This window comes from Chroicocephalus ridibundus, chromosome 8, assembly GCF_963924245.1.
Source record: "Chroicocephalus ridibundus chromosome 8, bChrRid1.1, whole genome shotgun sequence".
Taxonomy (NCBI): Eukaryota; Metazoa; Chordata; class Aves; order Charadriiformes; family Laridae; genus Chroicocephalus; species Chroicocephalus ridibundus.
The window spans coordinates 19,991,103-20,009,853 of NC_086291.1; the positions used below are offsets into that span (position 1 = coordinate 19,991,103).

At 40.8% G+C, this 18,751-nt stretch overlaps 1 protein-coding gene across 4 annotated transcripts in view; it reads left to right on the top strand.

Annotated features, from left to right (window-relative positions):
* The window catches only part of SLC44A3 (solute carrier family 44 member 3), a 41,147-nt gene extending 23,102 nt beyond the window's left edge, over window positions 1–18,045 (top strand). For 2 of the 4 annotated variants that reach the window (XM_063344192.1, XM_063344191.1), the window contains 6 exons: window positions 1,170–1,326; window positions 3,863–3,946; window positions 13,852–13,989; window positions 14,455–14,691; window positions 16,533–16,631; window positions 17,774–18,044. In XM_063344192.1, the coding sequence (XP_063200262.1) occupies window positions 1,170–1,326; window positions 3,863–3,946; window positions 13,852–13,989; window positions 14,455–14,691; window positions 16,533–16,631; window positions 17,774–17,779 (721 nt within the window). In that variant the 3' untranslated portion in view covers window positions 17,780–18,044. Of the gene's footprint in view, window positions 1–1,169; window positions 1,327–3,862; window positions 3,947–13,851; window positions 13,990–14,454; window positions 14,692–15,996; window positions 16,122–16,532; window positions 16,632–17,773 lie in introns of all 4 variants that reach the window. The other 2 variants (XR_010072275.1, XM_063344193.1) reach the window with 2 other exon arrangements.
* Window positions 18,046–18,751: the final 706 nt, after the last annotated feature.

Genomic DNA, 18,751 nt, shown 5'->3' on the forward strand with positions numbered 1-18,751 from the left:
GGGTGAAACTTCATCCTTAGGGGTAACTGGGTGTAGGTGGATGATAGAGCCAATCTTGAGCTTGTTTAGAGTCACAAGCATCACCTCTTGTCGTGCTTAGCTGCCCGTTTTCCTATGTTTCCTACGCTGAGCCAGAATTATAAGGAAAAAATCTTTGCTTTTTTTGTAATCTGTTTGGATGCAAAGCAAGAAGCCTTGTCAGACCCTGTTCTCCTGAGAATTCCTTTGCTAGGACAAGGAGGTGTGGAAAGGCATCCAAATGGGTGGAAATTTATCTAAGCTTCAAATTTTGACATTCCTGATCATTAATCAGTCCTGTTAAAAATATCAAAACCCTTCTTCATTTTTCTCTTCAGTAGCTAGTAAATTATTAACACAAGAGTAAACTTTGTCCTTTCTGTATTTTTTACCCTTGGTTAACATTTAACTTGCATAAACCTAATCTTTTATATTCTGAGATCTGACTGAGACTGTCATATACAAGGTAGTGTACAAGGGAAAAGGAAACAATGGTACTATATGGATAGAATAACTCATCTGTATTGCAGTGGATGTGTTTCTAACACAGAAACCTGATGACTTAAAAAAAAAACCCCAAACCTGCCTTATTCAGTATAAAATTCCACTGTCCCCCAAGCCGTTCCCCTAGTTGTAAGACCAAAAATAATAAATGCAGCAACTGCTTTGCTGGAATTTCCTATTTAAAATAATGTGGTATATTCACATATTTAAATACAACTTCTCAGCTGCAAAGTATTTAGTGTTTTGAATGAACTGCAGTGATACCTTCAGGATTCTTGCATGCCGTCATACCTACCTTGATACAGTATGTATGATTTAAATCCTTGTTGAAGTGAGGATTTATTAAAAATATATTTGTACAGCTTTTTTAGCCCCAACCAGTCACACTCTTATCATGGCCTTTCTATTTTTCAGTTTCTTGTGCAAACTATTAATTTTTAAAGATAACAGAGATTTTGAAGGAATCACTTATGCTCTCCATTGGACTAAAGCGAACATTCAGATGAAGTCAGTAGGAAAACTGGTGTTCAAGTGGGGAAGGAGATACCAGCTTAATTCTTTAAAGTTCCAAATACTGAAAGGATACAATGTATACCTTCTTAAATAAGTTTCTAAAACATTTTAAAACTGTTTCTTTTTCTTTCTAGAAATAAAAATAACCCACCACCTCACCCAGTCCTGTCTTCCATATCAGTTCTTTTTTGCTATCATCTAGGAACCGCTGTAAAAGGCTCTTTTCTAATCGCAATACTGAGAATACCAAGGATTGTTCTCTTGTACCTTTATAATATCCTAAGACAAAAGGTAGGTATATACTTCTGTAACACTATAAAAAAAGTAGTTAAAAGGTGAAATTCATGAAAAAAAATTTGAAAAATGTGCTTCCTGCTTAAAAATGGGTGATATGATATGGATTTTATATTTTATCCCCTTTTCTTCGTTAAGAAAGCTTTTTCCATGTGCTTCCTTTTTTTCGCTCAACTCAGATATTTTTAAATGCAGAATGCATTTAAATGCAGCCTCTGTTTAATGTTTATATATAAAGGCTTTTATGAAGGATAAAAGAAAAATTTGGCAGAATGCTCTATTTAAAATTTTTGCATCATAAATTTTAAAAAATCAAAAGTAAGAACATTATTGTTGCATATGAAGTATCTTCTAGAAAAGATTTCATTTGCCTTGTAATATGAGTTTATAGAAAGAAAGTATGAAACAAGAACTATTCCAGAGATTTGTGTAGGATGCAAACCCCATCTTTTAAGATACATAAAAAATATAGCTGGCCTGTTTTGATTGTTGCTTGCCTTCTGTCTATCTTGCGTGCATCTCCGCAATTATCTTCTTTTGCAAATTGCCATTGCAGTTAGTTCTGACACCTAGGCAAGGAGAGAGGGCTGTCACGACTGCACAGCTCTGATTTTAGAGGACAATTTAGGCAAAGGTTTTAAATGTAGGTCTTTTCCTCCAGAGTTTACCTTGGCCTTGAAGCATGTTATGTATAGTTATGACAGGGTATTTACATTGACCTTCCCTGGTACCTAGGAAGCACATGTGTGGAGTATAGTTTGTGAATGCTTAAATAAAAGCCCCTTGTAATAAGATACTTGAAAGATATGTAAGTGTCTGGGTTTATGGCACTTTCATATGAAAGCCTTGGTTATAAAACTTGGTGAGTTGGGTCAACTGAAGAAAGTCTTTGTTTAGAGATGATAGGTGGAATGAGTCGTGCTAGAAAGAAGATGGAGTATTTTCTGCCTCTAGAGGAAGCAGAGTAAGTGGACTTGTCGGGTATCCAGTTTTGTAATCTGAATAGCTGTAGAAGATTGAACTAGCAAAGGATAGTTTGTATATATAGCAGTGTGCTACGAGCTCCCTTTGGTCCAGTTGCCAAGCATTCAGCTGAGGGTGTGACATGACCCGTTGCTGCAACTGCTCCTTAAAGAGGCTGTAAAGTGCTCAGGGCAGATCGTGTCCCCAGTCCACAGAAGGATCCCCCCCCAAAAGTAACCTTTCTCCTTCCCATGGAAGAAAGGACAGGCTGTGGCCCCTTTCCATTGAGGCTCTTTCCACAGGGGGACAGAGTAGTGGTACTAAACGATGGAGAAGTGATGCTGCGTTCTTGTAGAGCTCACCCAGACTTTACCACCCTTGGAAAAAACGCTGCTGTTTTCTGTGAACTGGAGGAAAAGCCAGGGATCTGTAAGCTTGCAGGTAAATTCACAGATGTTTACTACACAGCAGCCTTCAAGCAGAATCAGAGAGGGGATTGCAGCTGAAGTCCCTTGCTCTGGTTTTTAATAAACAGTAGTTACTGAGATTAATACAGTTTTAGTGAACTATCTCTCCAGCACTACACAGCAAGATTGAAGTATTTCTCTGATGTGAGGATTTTGCATTTTGTTTGTGTGTTTACATTTTTAAAGGAATTATTCCTAGAATATTTCCAAGAACGTCTTTGGAAAAAAGTTGGGAGGTTCGTGGTTTCTACACGAACATTGGTAGTTGTGGCGACCTGAGGTTTTCATGTAGTGACTGAGAGATCTCTGCTTTCCGAAACAAAACAAAAACATTCTGACCTCTGGCAAAAGAAGGTTAAAAAGGCTCAAGTATCACTGAACTGCATTTCCTTTTGCTGAGGAAAAACAGCCAGTTAAATTTGGAAGGCTACTGTGGCTAGCAAGATATCTTTTACTTCTGTTGCTTGGTAAAATCTTTATATTATGAACAGTTCTGAGCTCGTGATGTGGTGGGGGTGGAGGGGGGGAACAAACTCTGAGCTTTTCTGCTCAGTTTTTAACATGAAATTGATATAGATCAATGGTCTGTTCTAATACATGCTTTTCCTCCTGTCCTGAAAAATGAAAAGTATGCTCTGAGTCAGTACACACACGTGTGCATGTAAGTCCTTCTGCCCATTCTTTTATTTTTGTTCGTTAGGGTACCAGTCATTTCAGATTGCAGTCATTTGATAAACAAAAAAGTTAAAAATCTGTGAGTGTACTCCCTGATGACGGCAAAGTACTGTAAGGGTTACTGACTTGCCTGGTTTGTTCTCCAAGCAGCTGTTTGCTCACAAAGCCATTTGCAGAACTTATTTTCTTTTCCCAGAGAAGAATCTTCCATCCACAGGAAGAAAAAAAAATATGCTCAGCTCGTCAGTCATTAATTACTGAAGGGTCTGAATTAAAAGCAGTTCCTGTAATCCAAAAGGAAATATCTGCTGCCTAAGTGAACGCTTTATTAGAAGAGTCAGTCACCTGTAGAGCAAGTTTTCCTAAAACAGCGGTTTTGTTTGAGTCTAATTCTGTGTCCAGTAACCAAACGTTTCATTCTATTGCAGGAGAGTGCATGTGCAAAGTGCCTGTTCAAGTGCTGTTTCTGCTGGTTTTGGTGCCAGGAAAGTTGCTTAAGATACTTTAACCAGGTACGCTCTGTCATCCCTCCGTCACTCAGCCACCTGCGTACCTAGTCCCCAAACCGCGTGTGTGCGCCACCTCCATTTAGCACGACCAAAGCCGCATCAAGTGCCTGCAAGCCAAAGTTCCCTGCCACTGGCCACCTAAACTAAACAAACAAAAAAGTCTTCCGAGTGTAGATGGAACCTATTGCAAAGGAACAGGGAATTGACAAACATGGCAGGTGCAAGATTTTAGGAAACTTGTTAGTAATTAGAGCATGAGATAGCCCTTTCAGGGGGCCGTTTGCCATTTCTGAAGGTAAGAAGACTTAACGTTTTGTTGAGTTGTGCCAGACAGACTACTGAAATACCGAGGGTTCAGGTGGAAGGAAGCAATGAAGAAGTAAGAAACCCACCTGGAGATGTGTCATTAAACTAGATACAGTATTTTCCACCTAGAAAGTCCTGAACACAGAAACTTGAACTCCTGGATGGTTTCCATTATCAATATATCTGGGAATATGATCCATGATGAAAACGCCAGATGATATCATATTCTCTTTCTTTGAAAGACATCTTTGTTTTGTTAGCAGCTTTGTTTCAAAAGTGTTTCTATTGGAAATGGATGATTTCTAACGTACAGCAGTTTTTCAGATACTTTACTTTTTCTGTCCTGATGCTTTTCTCCAAGTGTTTTCCAGCTCTGTATACATCATTGTAAATAGTTAGTTTTTCTCTTTGTCAGTCCCCTTTTGTTATCACTGGTGGATGTGGTATTCTTAATGTGAAAGGGAATCAGGTGTTCATGCTGATTCCGAACTCTCTGACTGTTGCTTTCTTTGTTCTCGTGGTGGAGGGCGGTAGGGAAGTAAACAAGAGAATGCTGATAAAGGGTCTGACTTCTCCTCTAAAGTAGGTGCATAAATTAAGCTTAATCTTGGACAACTAGGAAGAGAAAGTTTCTTACTTAGTTCAGCCTAGATTAAATACTCGTGCAGTGAATTCTCTGGTTCTAGACAATGAATTTTCCAGACTTACATTTTTTTTTAGGTAGATCTTATGGTCAGGGACTTGGTGAGGAATCTCAGAGTTAGTTTTGACTCCAGGCTTTCCATTTGTAGTCACCCTTTCCCCTTGGCTTCCTGCCTTTCAAAGATATATCCAGCATCCTGGTGTTTACTTTCTCCAGCTGTTGTATGCTATGTGATTGTTAAAAGAAGAATTAATTACTGTAATGTTCTTCCTTTTGTTTCAGAAGGCTGAAACTTGTTCCCTTAAAAGCTCTTGTTCCCTTAAAAGATTTCCTGTTTCCTAATCTATTGTAGGCAAATTTCTGTTTTAATAAGTGTTGTAGTTTCTAACCTAATGATCATAATACTGTGTTTGCTGTTAGATAATTGTTTGTTTGAACATCTTTTTGGCAAAGATGATGGCGTTCCACGTGCTCCAAATCCAGGGCAATTTGGGCGAGGGTTAGAGGAGAAGAATAACATGAACACACTGTAAATTTTAAAAAATGTTATCTCTGTGAAGGAGTAATATTGGTCTCAGATTATTGCATTTCATAGAGTAATTAATGCATCTAATTAGTTTTTTTTTTCCTATAAAGAATGTATTCAAGCCTATTTCCTCAATTTTGTAAAATCTGCAGCCAAATGTAACAAAGAAAGAAAAGGGAAAAAAAAAGACAAATATGCAGTTTTAAGCAGCTTAACATATGGCTTGATTAAGAGAAGTACTGAGCTCTTAAGAGCTCTTTCTGAGGTCAGTGAAAGCTGCTGAGTACAGCCTTGAAATTTCACATCGGTGTTGAACATGGACTTGAGAGTAGGACTTGGGAGGGGTCCAAAAATTGCTTGTACCTATGTTTCTAACATTTTGCAAATATTTTTTAGTTCAGATTTTTATTTTTGTGTGAGTTGAAATTACTGAAATGTGGAACAGCTGTTATAAAAGTTGGTCCAAAGCTCATTTCCTTACTATATTTTTGCCTTTTATTCCAGCATTACTTTCATTATAGTAGTAGGTATATAATTACCTGAAACTCAAAAAAAAAAAAAGTCAGCCTTCCCATCACTTCTGCCTTCTGCACTGTTTTCTTCAACCTGTTGCTGTATTGCTTAGATGATTTAAATTCTTTCTGCCCCTTCATTCACAAGGTTAATCAGGATTAAACAGAGCCCCTTGTTTTCCCTCTGGGGAACTTGCAGATGAGAAACAGGTGCTGGAGGAAGAAACACTGGTGGAAGAGCGCGAGCTTCTCTCTTCCCGTGCGGTATCAACCGAGTGCTCTGTTATGCTGTCAAAGAGTGCTTTTCGGGCTGAGGTGCCATCTTTTAGGTGGGATTTCACACTGACATTGATAGCTGCATACATCCCAAAGTGGCGCATTCTCTGCAGGCTCAGCTAAGTTTTGTTCCGCTCTCCTGGAACTTAACTGAAACGGGACGAGAAAGGTGGCCTGTCGTCTTCCCGCCGTGACAGAGTGCTGCGCCAGACGCTGACAGTTGCCGTATTTCCAGTGGTGGTTGTTGGAGGAGGGGTAATGTAAACCCAGCATCCTGCACAGATTGCAATGTGGATAATTACATTCTGCCTTCCTAAATTTCTCTTGGACTCGCAACTGGATCCTGTGCTAAACTGTGGTGTAGTGTTGCTACGTGCTGTTAAACAGTTCACTCCTTAAGCTGTTCCATTTCAGTCATGGGCAAAGTGATTCATGTGTGTGTATAATCCATTAGTAACAATTGTAAAGCACTCTGGGTTCTATCTGGACGAAAAGTGCTTTGTGAATATAAAGTCATTATCCTTACTTGACAGTTCTGTTTGCCAACACTTGTCAGAATTACCACAGATTTTTCATCTTCTGGCTCTGATGGTTTCAGTATGTTCCAGATAAACATACCCAATCATCTCAAGTAAAAATCTGGGAGATTGAAATTTCTCTTCCGTAAAAAGAATATATTGTTTTTTTAATGTGGTTTGGGAGCTACAGGGTCTGTCTGTCTCCTGCTTTCTTAAACTGTAGTGGCAGTCTTAACTTTTGATACACCAAAGCGCTCGCTTTTTTTTCCCTTTACAGCCTTGTTGCAGTGAGGTTGTTTGTTTTTTTTTTTTTCTTTTCCTAAAACAATATAGCTATTTCAGGATAGTTTTGCTTTTCCTTGTCTGCTTTGGGTTCATCCGCAGCCAGTTGGCAAGCAACCGCTCCAAAGTGCAGCACGTGGATTTCTGAAGGAGTTGCTGTGCAGTCTGTGGTTTCTCTGTTTTCACCGGCGCAGTTACTTGCAGCGTAGCCTTCCGGGCCCCCTGGTAGCCATTACTGAAGGCAGCAGTGTGTCAGCCTGCATTTGCTGGTACCGAGACCCTTCACTGACACCGAAAGCTGGCAACTGTCTAGTGTAAAAAAGCAGAAGCCAGTCTGTCTAATGGTTGTATATCCATGGCAGTTGGTTGTCTCTTAAACTTCGGATGGAAGCCTATCAGGAGGTTGTGGTTAAATGCCTCATGGAGAAGTGACCTAGATAAAACCAAAATTCATGTGCTAATGTAAGTACAGTTCTCCTCTGCGCTGCCAAACACATTGTGCCTCACCCCATCAAGTACTTCTTTTCCCTCCCAAAAACAATACTGCATTTTAATGCTACTGGCAAAATTGCTTCTAGATTTTCAGTCATTTGAAATTTTCAATCATTTGAAAAAACAGTAGGCTGAAATGTTAATCTTCAGTGAAATTGTATTTTAAATATGTTTGTTTTCCCTCTAGAGACTTTATATAAGCGGTAATAAGAAATAACATTCCTTAGGTCTTTACTGGTTTTGTAGGGTGAGCCATGTAGGGGATAGAGATGAACAAGTGACTAATTCTTGCTTTGATACCGTTCTTCTCTACCCTATCCCATTTAAAAAAAAGAAAAAAAAATCAGAGAGAAAATAAAAGGCTGTGAAGCAAGTGACCAGTAATTCAGTGCTTTTAATCAGAGCAATTTATTAACAGCTCTCTGAAAATGTTCAGTTTGGTTTTATTTCAGAAATCCCAAATGAGAACATTGTCACCCTAACTGCAGAAGCCACTGTAAGCAACTCCAGTAGTGATGTAGTCACGATGCAATGGGCACTTAAAGCAGAGTCTTTGTGGTCCAACCCTGTGTTTGAAGTGGAGCCCAGGCACAGCAGTGCGATGCTGCAGGAAAGGACACCCAACTCTGAGGAGAAAGTTGTGTTGGTCCTACCCACTGGATGACAGCCATGGGGAGAGCAGATGACACACAGAGTAGGAAGCAAGGACAGCTGAAGGACAAGATTTTCTCCAGTGGGTCCAGATTGCAGATATAAGGTGGAACAGAAATAAAGGAAAGTTGTGCTTCTTGGGCTGCTTGAGAAAATTTGGAAGGCTAATGAAGGGTTTCTTACAGATAGTAATTAGCCTAAGAATCAAAAATAACGATTTGTATATTAGCTGTGTGCTTACTGGTTAGACGTGGGGGAGGAGAATGTTCTCTGTGTGTTTGTCAACCACAGGACAATAGCCAGGGGTTAACAAGGCTGCAGAAAGGGCAGATTCAGTCCTGGAAGGTAAGAGATTAAGTACTTGCACCAGAAACAAGGGGATAAATGCCATTGTACAAGTTGCTGGTTAGGTGATTGGCACAAACTTGAACGTAGGAAGTTCCACCTAAACATGAGGAGGAACTTCTTTACTCTGAGGGTGGCCGAGCACTGGAACAGGCTGCCCAGAGAGGTGGTGGAGTCTCCGTCTCTGGAGACATTCCAAACCCGCCTGGACGCGTTCCTGTGCAACCTGCTCTAGGTGACCCTGCTCTGGCAGGGGGGTTGGACTAGATGATCTCCAGAGGTCCCTTCCAACCCCTACCATTCTGTGATCCGGCTTATCTCACAGGGACAGGAGTATCCTGGTGTGGCTTCTTTGACAAATGAAGGGGAAGAGCAAGGCCGTCAGCCGTCTAGGAGTATATCAAGAAGAGAAACAGCAGGGAGGGATAAAAGCCAAGGCAAGATCAACAGAAGAATGAGTCAATGTAAACTGTTCATGAGTAAATGCTGTCTGGAAGTTGGAAGAAGGTTCCTAAGGACCAGAGGGACAACTGTCTGGAATAGCTCCAAATGTAAGGACTGAGAGAGGGAAAAGCCCTAAGTAGTTTAAAGAGGGAGCTCTCCGCTTAAGAGAAGAAATCATATGATGTGCTAATCTCAAATAGCCAGACACTGGAGTGGCTGAAAGTCCCTTCCAGTCTTGCATGTCCTCATCTCTTTGGTGGGGCCTCGCAGGCCCACGTTGCTCTAATTTCCCACCACTATCTGAGAGACACACTGTGGCTTTTCTCAGCGGGTCACTGACTGCTGTACGGCAGCCACAGAGATGTCGTTGCCTCTTGCTACCTGCCCTGGATTTTGTTTTCTGAGGGGATCCCGCTGGCAGCTGTGACGCTTGCGAGCTGAGACCCTGCGAAGTCCAGGCTGAGCCACGCAGCGTCGCGGTGGGGGTAGCAACCAGGGCAGCAGCCCCTGCCAGAGTTGGCAGCAACAAGATCAGATCAGGCTGAAAACGCCGACAGAGCAGAAGAAGCTGAAGTGGGATGTGAGACCAGCAGGTCTCCTGCTTCTTTTTTTAAGAAGATTCTGTTGCTATGGCAATCCTCTCTTCCCCAAGCTCGATTTTATTAAAGCAAGTCCTAGACTGGAGGAGTGAATTCAGCTGCTACACAAAGTAGCAATTATTCTCAACAATTGGGGAACTTATGGCCTGGATGTGAGCCACAGCGCCTTTCTCATGAAACCAGCAGGTCAGTTTTTCCAAGACCTTTGACATTCTGTGTTGTGAGGCACAGAAGGATGTATTCTTTAAATAGGTTTTTTTTTGCATACTGTGGTATTTGGAAATATGTAAACATTCACATTCCTTATTTATTCATCCTGACACTGAGAAACTAGTGTCTAGTTCCCAGACTCCAAGCCAGAGGAGGCTTGTGTTCTTCACAAAGGTGGTGATACAGTACCAACTTGCTGGTGTGAGGATAGAGACTGTTCTGACCCACTATCTCCCACGCTTTCTGATCAATGGTATGCTGTCAGTGCCGTTATTACTTGCTTGTCACCGTAGCAGAGACTACCACTGTAAAACATCATTTCATTAAGCAGAGATAAAAACCATAATAGCTGCATTGGGACAGACTGAGTCTCTGTCTAGCTCAGTATCCCATCTCCCGTGGCTGTGAGTGAATGCTAAGGCAGAACGAGTGTGTGTTTCCCTGTTCCCGTGCTGTTTCTGAATCTGTTTTCAGCCCAGGGACTTCTTGAGCTGAATGTGTTTCCTCTGTGTTTCATAACTCTCAGTGGATTCCTTTCCCAGTCCCCTTGAGCTCATGCGAACTTTTAGCAGCTAAAGCATCCTTTGTCCAGCAGTTCACAGCTTACAGACTTACAGCGAGAAGAAATGCCATCTGTTTTCAAATTTGGCTCCTACTGCTTTGCTTGGTCCTCCCCCTGCCTAGTCTCTTTTCTGGAAGAAACAGTGAGTCATCTAACCCCAGCTACCCTCTCATTTCTCATCATTTTGTAGCCCTTTTAGCACGTCCTCCTTCAGTCGTCTCTTTTCCAGGCAGAAGAGCGTGGTGCACTCAATTGTTCTCCAGGCAGAAGACATTCCATACCTTTTGGATCATTCCTGCTGCCCTTCTCTCAAGCATTTTCAAGTCCATGAAAGCTTTTGTGCTTGGGAAAAGAGAATACATTCTGTAGAAAAGCACATTTGGATAACCTGTTTCTAAATGATAGCAGGTTCTAGACCATCTTAGCCTTTGCAACTGTCTTTTTGAAGGGGATTGTGTTGTTGCACATACCCTGCAACTGGAAAATGAATGGCATGTCTAAGCTTCTGAGGCCAAAGTCTAAAATGATTTGCAAATATTGGTCATAGCTTGCGTGTGTTCGGTGTTCTTTGGTGGGTAAGGAGGAGAAATCATTTGAGCTCATTTCTGTGCAACTCTGAGTTTCACGGAAACATACATTTGCCTAAGTGTTAGACATGTATTTTATTAGTGAGAACGTGTGGATTTCTATGTGGCCGGATGGGATCAGGGTATGGGGTCTGTGTGGAAAACTTGAGAATTGTGAGGAGAGTGTATAGAGCTGCAGTCTAGGCTGAAGAAGAAACCCTCCAAATTATTGTTTTTTTCTTTTTTTCTCAGAAATGTATTTTTTGCCAAAAGGTAGCGATCAGTTGGCTAAGTCTTCACCTTGTACTAGTAACGTTCTTGCTTCACCTACGTCAATGATTATTAGTTCTGTAGCCTTCAGCATTCTGTTCATTTCTGTGTCTCTCTTAACTCCTTCTATAATGTTGGCTGCCTTTCTTGATTGGGCATTTTGACTAGTTGATACGTGATTCGTTGAAGTTGTAACCGTTATAAATGCCGTTTTTTATCAACTAGTTTGTAATATGACAAACGCCTATGCAGGTGGTATTCAGTCTCCAGCATTATTTTCGGTCTTTCCAAGATAACACTTCTAGTTAATAAATATCAGAAATTCTTTTCGTTGCACATTCCTCGGATACCAAAGTGGCTAATTCAGGAGTGCAAACAAATGGTTATTTATTTTAAGTTTGGAAACAATGTTTGTACAAGTGCACATGCACTTTTGACATTCTTTTTTAATTTTTAAAACAGGACGTTTTTTGCTATTTATAATGAATACAGAATCCCTGTTTAATTTATTGGCAAAATTTATACTGACCTCACCAGATGAGGATCTGCTCTGTGAATTTAGTTCTTAAGGGACAGAAACAAACTTAGAAAAGCCTATTCCACCTTGTGTCTCAATTTCCTGTCTGTTAATGGGAATGATGAAACAGACTTAACTTGCAGAGGGCAGACAGGGAGGGGGGAACTTGACTGTTGACTTGAAGCCATCGACCCTGTGCCTGTGTCCTTGGGGAGACAGTAGCCCGGCTGCCGAACTGCCGTCTCTCCTGCTGCCGCATCCTGGGCCGATGCTGCGGTGGGCGAGCTTGCCGGCCATCGGGTTTCACACCTCTGGGGTGGGGTGAGGCAGGTGGGACAAGGATGCTTCTCTTTCAGGGGTGTAGGCAGGCAAGATGGCAACGGTATTGCAGTCGACACCCGACTGAGCCAAAGGGTCCACCTCTCTGCCAGTCCTGTTCCAGCACTCCCTGGGGAAAGCAGCAGTGTCAGAATAAATGAAAGTTAGCACAGAAAAGCATTTTTTCCTATTTAGGAATGAAGCGAACTTGCTTCTTTAAGCAGATTTTTATGCAGACACTCTACGTGTTTCTGTGGAGTTCAGTGGAGTCTTTGATTTCTCTTAGAGTAGGCAATAATTCTATGGTCTTCGTTTATACTTTTTCCATCTACGGATGCATTTGCTACTATGTAAGTAGAATATTTACAGGATGTCGCTGTTTACTTCTACTCTTTTTTTGCTTACTATCAGAGAAAAAAATCTCCTTTGTCATATATAAAATAAATAATACCCACAAAAAAGAGACAAAAGATCTTTGACTGCATTTAATTTCTTTCTTTCTCTGTAATATTTTAAGATACTGTCAATATAGCTTTGCCTCACTGCAGTATGTTACAGAAATTGCTATGGGATAGAACTGGACTCTGCAGGAGTAAATTTTCTCTGCCTTCAGATATCTGAAGCTACTTTCTATTTTGATTTGTAAGTGAGAAAAACCATATTTTTGAACAGAAAGTGTTTTGCAGTAGGCCAGTGTAATTCACTTTCAGCAAACCAGTTTTTTGTTGGCTTTTTTTTCCACTTTCAGGTGAAGCAGAAAGTAATCTAAGCACCAAGTACATGTTGAGGTGTATAAGCTCCTTCAGAACAGTAATCCCTTGCACACGGTGGTTCTTACTGACTGTACCAGATGTAATGAATGTTTTGTGGCATAATAATCTTTTTATATAATGTTATATATAATATTATTATAGTGTACTTTAATCTTACTACTCAAAGACTTGCTGGTAAAGTTCAGCATACATTTCAGGTATCTTGAGCGCTGTTTTTCTGAGCTGATGTTTTGGACACAGTTTCAAAACCTTGTTGAGGAGTTCCAAAAATGGGTCGTATATGTCAAGTTATGCACAACAAGTGCTAAAATAATCCAATCCATGAAGGAAAATATTCTGTTCTCCCCACCTGTCTTGGCAAGTTTCCACAAAGAGAAAGCTTGTGAAATTCTCAATACCTCGAAAAATTGTGAGTGCCCCAACTGTCTGTTGAAAATCTGGGGGGTTTTTGGTGACGTAGCACGCACTGATCTAGTCCAGGATCCTTTAGCTGTTCTTTTCCACTCATTTTCACAACTGGTTTCATCTTTCTTGAAAAGGTTTATTTTATGGCTATAGTCATAAGCTTAAATTTCAGCAGCGTATGAATAGTTTGAAAGGGCCATGTATAAAAGATTTTTAATCAACAACTTTTAAATGACTTGATAACTACGTAACTTGATTGTTCCACTTACATAGCTTGACAGTAGTCTTGGAGATAGACTCATAGAAAATAAGTGAGTAAGTCTGGACAGTGTGACTGTAGGTAAGTAAGTGTTTTGTGGTAACTGTGTCCTATTCGTTAGCAAGAGTTAGGGTAGAGAACTAGGGTAGAGAGGTGTTTTAAAATAAATTGGATAAAGGTGGGTTCAGAAATTTGTTTAGTCAGTATTGTAGCATTTCCTAATGGTGGAAATTGTGTGGAAAAACTATTTGAAGTCACAAGCATAGTTATTATAGTCACTTAAAATAAAATTGCCACATTGTGCAAAATAACTCTTTATATCTGTAAAGTCAGTATTTCCAAATAGTGTGTTTAAGGGTTTGCGTTTTGCTGAAGTAAAATCTGGATTATAAGAGCCTTTCTTCTCTCTGCATTATTATCTTCTCTCATTTCAGCATGCGTACACAACTACAGCCATAAATGGGACAAACTTTTGTACGTCAGCAAAGGATGCTGTCTTTATTTTGGCGAAGAATTCTGCTAAACTTGCATCCATTAGCTGTTTTGGAGATTTTATCCTATTTCTAGGAAAGGTAAGAGTAAGAAAAGTACTGTTCTGTAAGAACTGAGTGAAAAATCAGGGTTTGATTTTCTTATATCTAAAGTAAATAAAGTTTGTCTTTGTTAAACTCAATGTTGTTAATGCTGTAAAGTGGGTTCGGGAGAGAAGATAATGTTTGAGGAATTTAATCCTTTTCATAGTCTTTACAGAGTTATTTAGTTGTATTACAGTAGTGTCCAGGCCCCACTCTTACAGTTCCCATTGCAACGAGTCTTTGGTAAATATACCGTAAAAGATTGCCCCCGCTTGACAGAATTTACATGCTGAATTGAACACAAATTGTGACAACTACACGATACCAGAAACCGCATAGCTATCTCCCAGATGAGATGTGCTGTTAAAATATTGGCCTTAGGGTTTTGGGGTTTTTGCTTGTTTTAAGAAACTTTTCTACATGATTAATGAGGCTGCATTTCCGTCTCACTGCCCTTTACAGGTATTTGTTGTGTGTTTTACTGTTTTTGGAGGATTGATGGCATTTAACTACCATCGGGAGTTGCAAGCTTGGGTCGTTCCTCTTCTGCTGGTTGGATTTTTTGCCTACCTGATGTCCCACAGCTTTCTGTCTGTGTTTGAAGTGACAGCAGATGCCATGTTCCTTTGCTTTGCTATTGATATGGAAACAAATGACGGATCTGAAGAGAAGCCATACTTCATGGATCAGGAACTGCTGGTAAACCTCAGTGATAACAGCAAAGATATTTGTGCTTCTCTAAGCTTTTGGGAGCTTTTTCTTTCCCCAAGACCTAGTAATTCGAACCCACAACCCATGCTATTTCCTTTCCAACACCTTAGAACAGGTAGGCTCAGGGATACAAATCAGATACGAATTTGTAAACTGAAGTAAATGGTGCTCTCTGCCTCCTGTGTGCTAGCTATGATCTGCTGCCGCCTTTTAGACCATACCCTGTAAGTAACGTCTGACTTTTTAGGCCTTACTAGATATATGTGCAATGTATTGTTGGTAATTAAAAAATATAAATAAGTAGATGAGCTAGCTGCAGAGACTGATCCATGGGGTGCTGTAAGATTAGATGTTTATATTTGTTGTGACTTATTATACGGTGGTGAACAAAAGTAAACAACAAGGAGCTTCTTGTTGCCAGCAGCAGGTCAGGAATCCATCTGCATCCTGGGGATGCTGCACTTCTGAACAAACTTTGGGCAAACTCGAGTTGCGCTGCTTCGTATCTATACGGCTTCTTTTGCCAAAATACTGTCTTCTGTCTCTTGATTAAATTCTTCTGCCTCTGGACAGATAGTTCTGTGCCTTTACCCTCATAATTACTGTATTGTATTACAAGCATTTTCATGGAGAATCATTACATAGCTAATAGTGACAGAGAACTTCAGTTAATAGCTGTATCTGAAGCATTTGAATGTATATCTGCCATCCCTTTCATATTAAGAGAATATTTGAAGATGCAGATGGTTTTTTTCCTTCCATGCTATTTTTGCCAGTTCTGTCTTTTCCTTCATAAACGATGCGACAAAGAAAATCTTAGTAATTCATGAAAAACAAACTGAGCAGCCAGAATAGCTCATATGATACGAATCTTCTGGATGGATTTCTTGAGGACAGTGTCAAAAGAACTGGTTTGGGGGTTTGTTTTTTTTTTAATGCTGCTGTTAGATTTCCTGTAAAGTTCATAAAATTTTGTTGAAAACAAAAAACAACAAAAAGGCAGCCTAAGGATAGGCTTTAACCCTTTGTACAGAAGAAAGCAGATAGATATTCTTTGGCCTTGATTCAGAACAGTACTTAAGCACATGTGCCGAATAGGAATATGTTACTGAATGGAAAACTCTGAAGCCTTGACCTCTGTTCTTCTCCCTCTGCTTTGCCAAATGCTAAAATACTTCTTCAGCCAATTCTCCGTCATGAAACAAACAGAGGCTTTCCTTTCTCCACTTCCAGACTTTGTGGTAGTTTCTCTTTAACTCTGGACTTAATTTCTTATAATTATCCATGCCCTAGGGCCTTGGGTGAAGAGAGGACTTCCCACGGGGGTAAGGAGTCTTCCAAGCAGGGCAGGCTGTATAACCTTGTATGGAAAAATTGAGGGCCACACATCCAAACTCCTCCTCATTGCATGATCAAGAGTAAGTTTACTCATGTAGCAAAGAACTTGGGAGTTTCCCAACACATGAAGGTATTTGACTTGGGACGTCTGTGTTACAGTCAGGTCACAAACATCTGGGGGTGGAAGGGAGGCTCTGTGGCCCTCAGGACAATATATGGCAGTGGGCGGGAAGCCAGGTGAGGGATGTCAGGCAGCCGGTCCTCATTCCTGGAGTAGGAGATGTAACAGACATTCTTGATTCATCCTTCTCAAGTTGCATTCATCACTATTGCTGCCTCTGCTGGGTCCCTCCCGGTATCACACAGTGTCGTCCAGCTAGGAACCAGCTACAGTTTCTTAGCCCCGAGCTAATTAATTAATTTTGCCAGGTGTTTTTATTTACATAATGGTTTGCATTCCCAAATGATCTCAGCCTGGTTTTCGCTTGTAGACCTTCATGAGTCAGAGTAACAAGTTGACAGAAGGGCAAAAACACAGAAGCACGAGACCTTTCCAGGACAATGAAGATGGGACAGAGCTCCAGCCTATGGTGAGATGGGACTCTGGGATATGTATTTATCTGCCAGCTACTGTGTTTGCCTTAATGTCCCAAGAGTGGATGTAGACTCCCATGTATCTCCTGATGTCTTACAGCAAGCAACATGCTGTACCCAGTGTCCTGTTTTCCCTTCTGTTGCTTTCCCTCCTCAGGAAACCCTCTGCTGGTGCAAAACGGATGGATCAAATATTTGTTCTCATGCTTCTTCCCATTCCCCAGTGCACCCAGCAGAGGAAGAGAAAGACTTGAACAATGGCAAAGGGGTGGGAGATAAATCCCATTCAGATAGTCCTTGACATGTCTGCTGTAGCAAGGTCAGAAGAGTGGTAGGCTGCTGGATTTCATGCTGGAACTGCTGAAGTTCCAGAGCTGTAAGATCAGAGCTTAGAGGCCTTCCCTCTCCACCCCCACTCTTTTTCTTTCTTTCTTGTCTGTCAGCGTATGTGTTTATTTACTTTGGTTTATGCTGGGGTAAAAAAGCTGAGATGCCAGAAGGGAGTGTTCCCCCACACCCAGGCTTGGGAAAGTCCTGAGAGTAAACGTTCACTAACTGACATCTGAAAAAAATATTGCAAATTGCCCAACCTGAGAACTGCCCCAGCAAGTTCAGAACCTGGGCTGATTTTCCCCCAGCACAAGGGGAGACAAGCCAGGGCTGCCGGAGGAAGGTTCTGCGGCAACAGCTACTCTGGCACCTACTCCTGCTGGACACAACTACTAGTGTCTTCTGCCCTCCCACCTACTTCTTACAGGAACGTAACAGATGGTGGTGGTTTTTCTTGTTCTGCTTTCAAGAGGTACCAGGCTCCAGGGAACTCTCGCGCAATCCTGTGGGCATTCTGCTATAGGCGGTTGGGCAACAGAGCTCAGCTTCAATTTATTGCTACAGCGAGGGGTAGTTCTACTTGATTTTTTTCATTGTTTGCTTATGTTATTGAATTCTTCAGTAATTTTTTGTGGAGCGCAGATACCGGGGGAGTGTGCGTGGGGGTTATTCCCTGCGAGAGGATTGTGGATTTGAGACACAAAAGAACCTTAATTATTTTCCCAGTTTACTCTTACGACATTTAAATGCAGTAACAGGACTGGTGCTACGCATTATTTGACTCCTTTTTTTTCCCTCTCTTTTGTAGACTTGAATGTGAAGCGCACCAGGAAGCATGAAGGCAAACCAGCAATAGCAAAAACAGTCATGGAAAAGAAGTAAAGGTTGCCAGTACCCCAGGACAAAGTGTTAATTCTCTAAATATCTGTTGTACCTTCTGCACTGGTAAAATGACGCACAATCTGTTTGTATGAATAATGTATTTTGTGTGTCAGCACACCTGATTTTTATTAATATACTCGTTATAATGGTCTGAAAATTGTTAATAAACACACTCCTTGTAAATTTCTGTGTTGTCAGACTAAAAATACTGAATTCGACAAGGTCATCACGCTGTCCTTTTTAGCTTTTTGGTGTGTCAGCTAACACGGGGGCGTTTCACGCTTCTCTGGGAACACTGGGCCAGCCATCTCTGGGCGTAGAAACATTTGTAGAAGAGGCACCCTGAGATGGCTCCTGAGTTATTCTGTGTATGTATGTGAACAGCCAGTGCAACCAATTAAGGAACTGTTCCAAGCTCATTGATGGAAATGACTATTGACAGAAAATTCCCTGTAGGCAAGATAAATAATGGTTACGAGGTAGGTGTCTTTCTTTCAATTATACTCTTTTGGGAATTTTTTTTACAAGTTAGTATCATAAACTATCCACTGACTCCTATCCAAAGGGCAGATGAGGAATAGTCCTTTTTCTGTAAATAAAAATAGACAACTACCTTCCCTTTGCAACTGAAAAGACAAAGGAAGCAGAAAAATCTGTATTGAGATTTAAAGCTTGAGCAAGTAGCAGATGAGCAGTGGCTGGACAAAAATGAGATAAAACAGTGCTATAAATACTACTTTATAGAAATGTTAGCTGTAACATGGATGTGAAATATAAGATATCATGGAGGAATGTAGAGAAGAGACTGTTAGGGCTCTAGACAGAAGAGGAATACGATCAGCGTAGACACTTTTTAAAAAAATAACTTGGTAACAATCTGTCAGCCTTTTCTGTGAGCAGCTCT